Source organism: Lolium perenne, chromosome 4 (assembly GCF_019359855.2).
Source record: "Lolium perenne isolate Kyuss_39 chromosome 4, Kyuss_2.0, whole genome shotgun sequence".
NCBI classification, from domain to species: domain Eukaryota; kingdom Viridiplantae; phylum Streptophyta; class Magnoliopsida; order Poales; family Poaceae; genus Lolium; species Lolium perenne.
Genome location: NC_067247.2, coordinates 257,623,320 through 257,626,083, shown reverse-complemented (window position 1 = coordinate 257,626,083; position 2,764 = coordinate 257,623,320). Strand labels below are relative to the sequence as shown.

Below are 2,764 nucleotides of genomic sequence, written 5' to 3'. Positions count from 1 at the left end.
GGGGAGAGTAGTTGCAAATGAATAAAATCTAATTGAAACTAATTTTGATTAATGTATGGTCTAATTTTGTTGAATTGTAGCAACGCACGGGCATTCAACTAGTATCCTCTAGTAGTACAGTTGTGATATTAATTATCCCATCTACGGAAACATCGCCGAGATTACCCTTTTTAGAAACTTTGAACCATTCGGATGCATGTTTGTTAGGCAAAGTCTATGATGACAAAGTGAGGTTCAAAAATATCATGATGGTGACAGGGACTCAGTGAGTGGAACGAATGGGTAAGAGAAGGATGAACATTATCCGAATGCAATTCTAACGGCGACGTGGCCTACCGGTCAAGCATCCACCACTCAAATAATGTCCCGATTCGTGTATTCCTGCGTGCACCATTATGTTACGAACTAATTAAGTTACAAAAGTTGAAACTTAATCGTGTGGTCCGTGTATTCTGTAGCACAAATTACAGGAGAAATGGATGGCGAAAACTTGACCGGCGCCGCTAGAAAAATCGTTTTGTGAACATTATCGGCAATGAGGTCCTCTAAGGACTACATATTTTTGTCGTGCATTTGGTCTTAGCTAACAAACCATGCATAATGCTAATATCGGAAATGCAGAACTATAGGTATATTTTTCGATAAAGGAACTATAGGTATATGGTGGAATTCAGCTGTTTTCTTACAAGTAAAGTAGAGTGTAATAATGAAAATTGTGTTTCTATATGTGTAGACGTTGAACTGAAAATTGTGGCGGAACACAAAGGAAGGACATCTATAGATGGTACGTAGTCCCCGGGTACATCCTTGCACGCACGCGCCGTGCTTCCGTCGGCGCGCGCGTTAGCTATAATCGTCGGAGGGCCAGTTAAGCTGCTAGCTACCTACACCATTCGTTGCAGTTGTCGGCCTTGCAGCGCTGGTAGCAGGTGCCCCACTGGAAGAGGTTGTTGATGAGGCACTTGACCCGGCACGTCGCCTCGCAGATCTGGCAGTCGATGGTGCTCAGCACCTTGCCCCTCGCCCCGCTCCCGCCGCGGGTGCCGTTGCCGCGCGCGTCGGAATCCGCCTCGATCGCCGCCGCGTCCGCCTTGCTCGTCGCCGCGTCCGCCGCGTCGGGCTCGGCTGGCGCCTGCCCGGCCACCGGCGGCGGCCGCACGTCCGCCCACAGGAGCAGCAGCAGCAGCACGCACGTCGCTCTCGTCTTCATGGCGGTGGCGGCGGCCGGGAATGGCGCCATGGGTTTGGTTCGTGATCAAAGGGCTAATATGTCTACGTTAAGTGTGTGGTGCGTGCGATCGCGACGGCGACGACGGTAGCTTCGTGGTGGTGGCGCGCGCGGGAAGGAGGATGTGGCGGGAGCGGGGGATTTTGTACGTGCTGTTCCTGGTGCTTTGTGCGTGGTGTCAACGGCCGCGGACCCGTGTTGGTGCAGGGTGGTTGGGTCACGCTTGCCATGGTTTCGCTTTCGCACCATCAATGGCTGCCTCCAAGCCTGCATATGCAAAAAACATGATTCTAATTCTAGTAAAGAACATTCGTCTCAAAAATTCGTATGAAGAACAAATATTATCCCAATTCTGGGTTACAATTCGCGCATACGTTCCCCGAGAAAACAGCAACCCAAAGTACAGCAAAGGCAGTGTTCCTATGCTTATACTCTGTTCCAATTTTCTGTAAAACTGCACATTAAGTATATATTTGAACTTCTTGTGAATGTAAAAGGAAAAGAACCTGGTATGTAGTGTAGGCCTACAAGAGAGAGAGAGACGATATGTGAAACTCATGTTTCGTCCCCTCGTTGTAGGGCTTTAAAGGTGTGGCTGACCGCGGCCCCTCCTCGGCGGGAGGTATCCCGTTATTCTTAAGTTGTTTTACAACTTCTTCCGTATGATGAGGCGACGGTTACATCCTAATAGCAGAATAAGGTTCCCCTCGCCTATCCTTGCATCGGTGGTTCGCCTAGCGCCAGCGGATGATGCATGGAGTTTTGTGTCGGGTGGATCTTGAGATCTGGCCCGTCTTTGTGTCCGTCGGTGTGGTTAAAGGTTTGGTTCTTTTGATCTACGGTTCTCACCATTGACGATGGTTGATGCTCTGCCATGTTGGTTCTTTTCTCCCTTAGCACGGCGACTTTCATCTGCCTGCTATAAGAAACTCTACTTTAAAAAAGTGATCTTAGCTCACTTGGTTAGGAAATTGGATCATACCCCAGGAACGTAGATTTGGATTCTTATTATTAAAAATAATAATTGTAGGAGCTTCTCCTATGGTATCCCTTTCAAAAAAAGAATTTACAAGTTTTGTTCGGCTCCTGTGATGGAGAGGTGAGGATGGCGGCGTGCCTTCGGTTCACTCCAGTGCTCTTAGTATTCGCTAGGTGATCTAAATATCTATTTGTATTTTTGTTACCTTTAGTATTTTTTGTAGCTGATGATGATTAATAGATTGGTTGTTCTTTCTCAAAAAGAAAAGGAGAGGAAAAGAAGCTGCCCGAGTTACCCCGAAAGACAGGGAATCCAAAAACGCTCACGTAGGTGGCAGGCCTCAAAGCAAACCTCGTCCCTGTAACACTAAGCCCAAGTTATAATGCAATTATTTCTTCTAACGATACAACGGTGGTTTTGGCAGATCCTTTTGCCGCTCAACCATGAACCGGGCCCAATAAAGTAGTACGTGTTTTTTCCTTCATTCTTTTTTTTTCTGCTGCCTTTTCATCTTCCTATCTTTTTTTCATTTTTACCTTTTTATTTTCTTTATCCCC

The 2,764-nt window shown here is 47.0% G+C and overlaps 1 protein-coding gene across 1 annotated transcript; it reads right to left on the bottom strand.

The window, feature by feature from the left end:
- Nucleotides 1-863: 863 nt before the first annotated feature.
- LOC127332167 (uncharacterized) lies at nucleotides 864-1,257 on the bottom strand. Its single transcript, XM_051358429.2, has one exon. The coding sequence runs from the start codon at nucleotides 1,238-1,240 to the stop codon at nucleotides 881-883; it is 360 nt and encodes a 119-aa protein (XP_051214389.1). The 5' UTR covers nucleotides 1,241-1,257; the 3' UTR covers nucleotides 864-880.
- Between the last annotated feature and the right edge of the window lie 1,507 nt (nucleotides 1,258-2,764).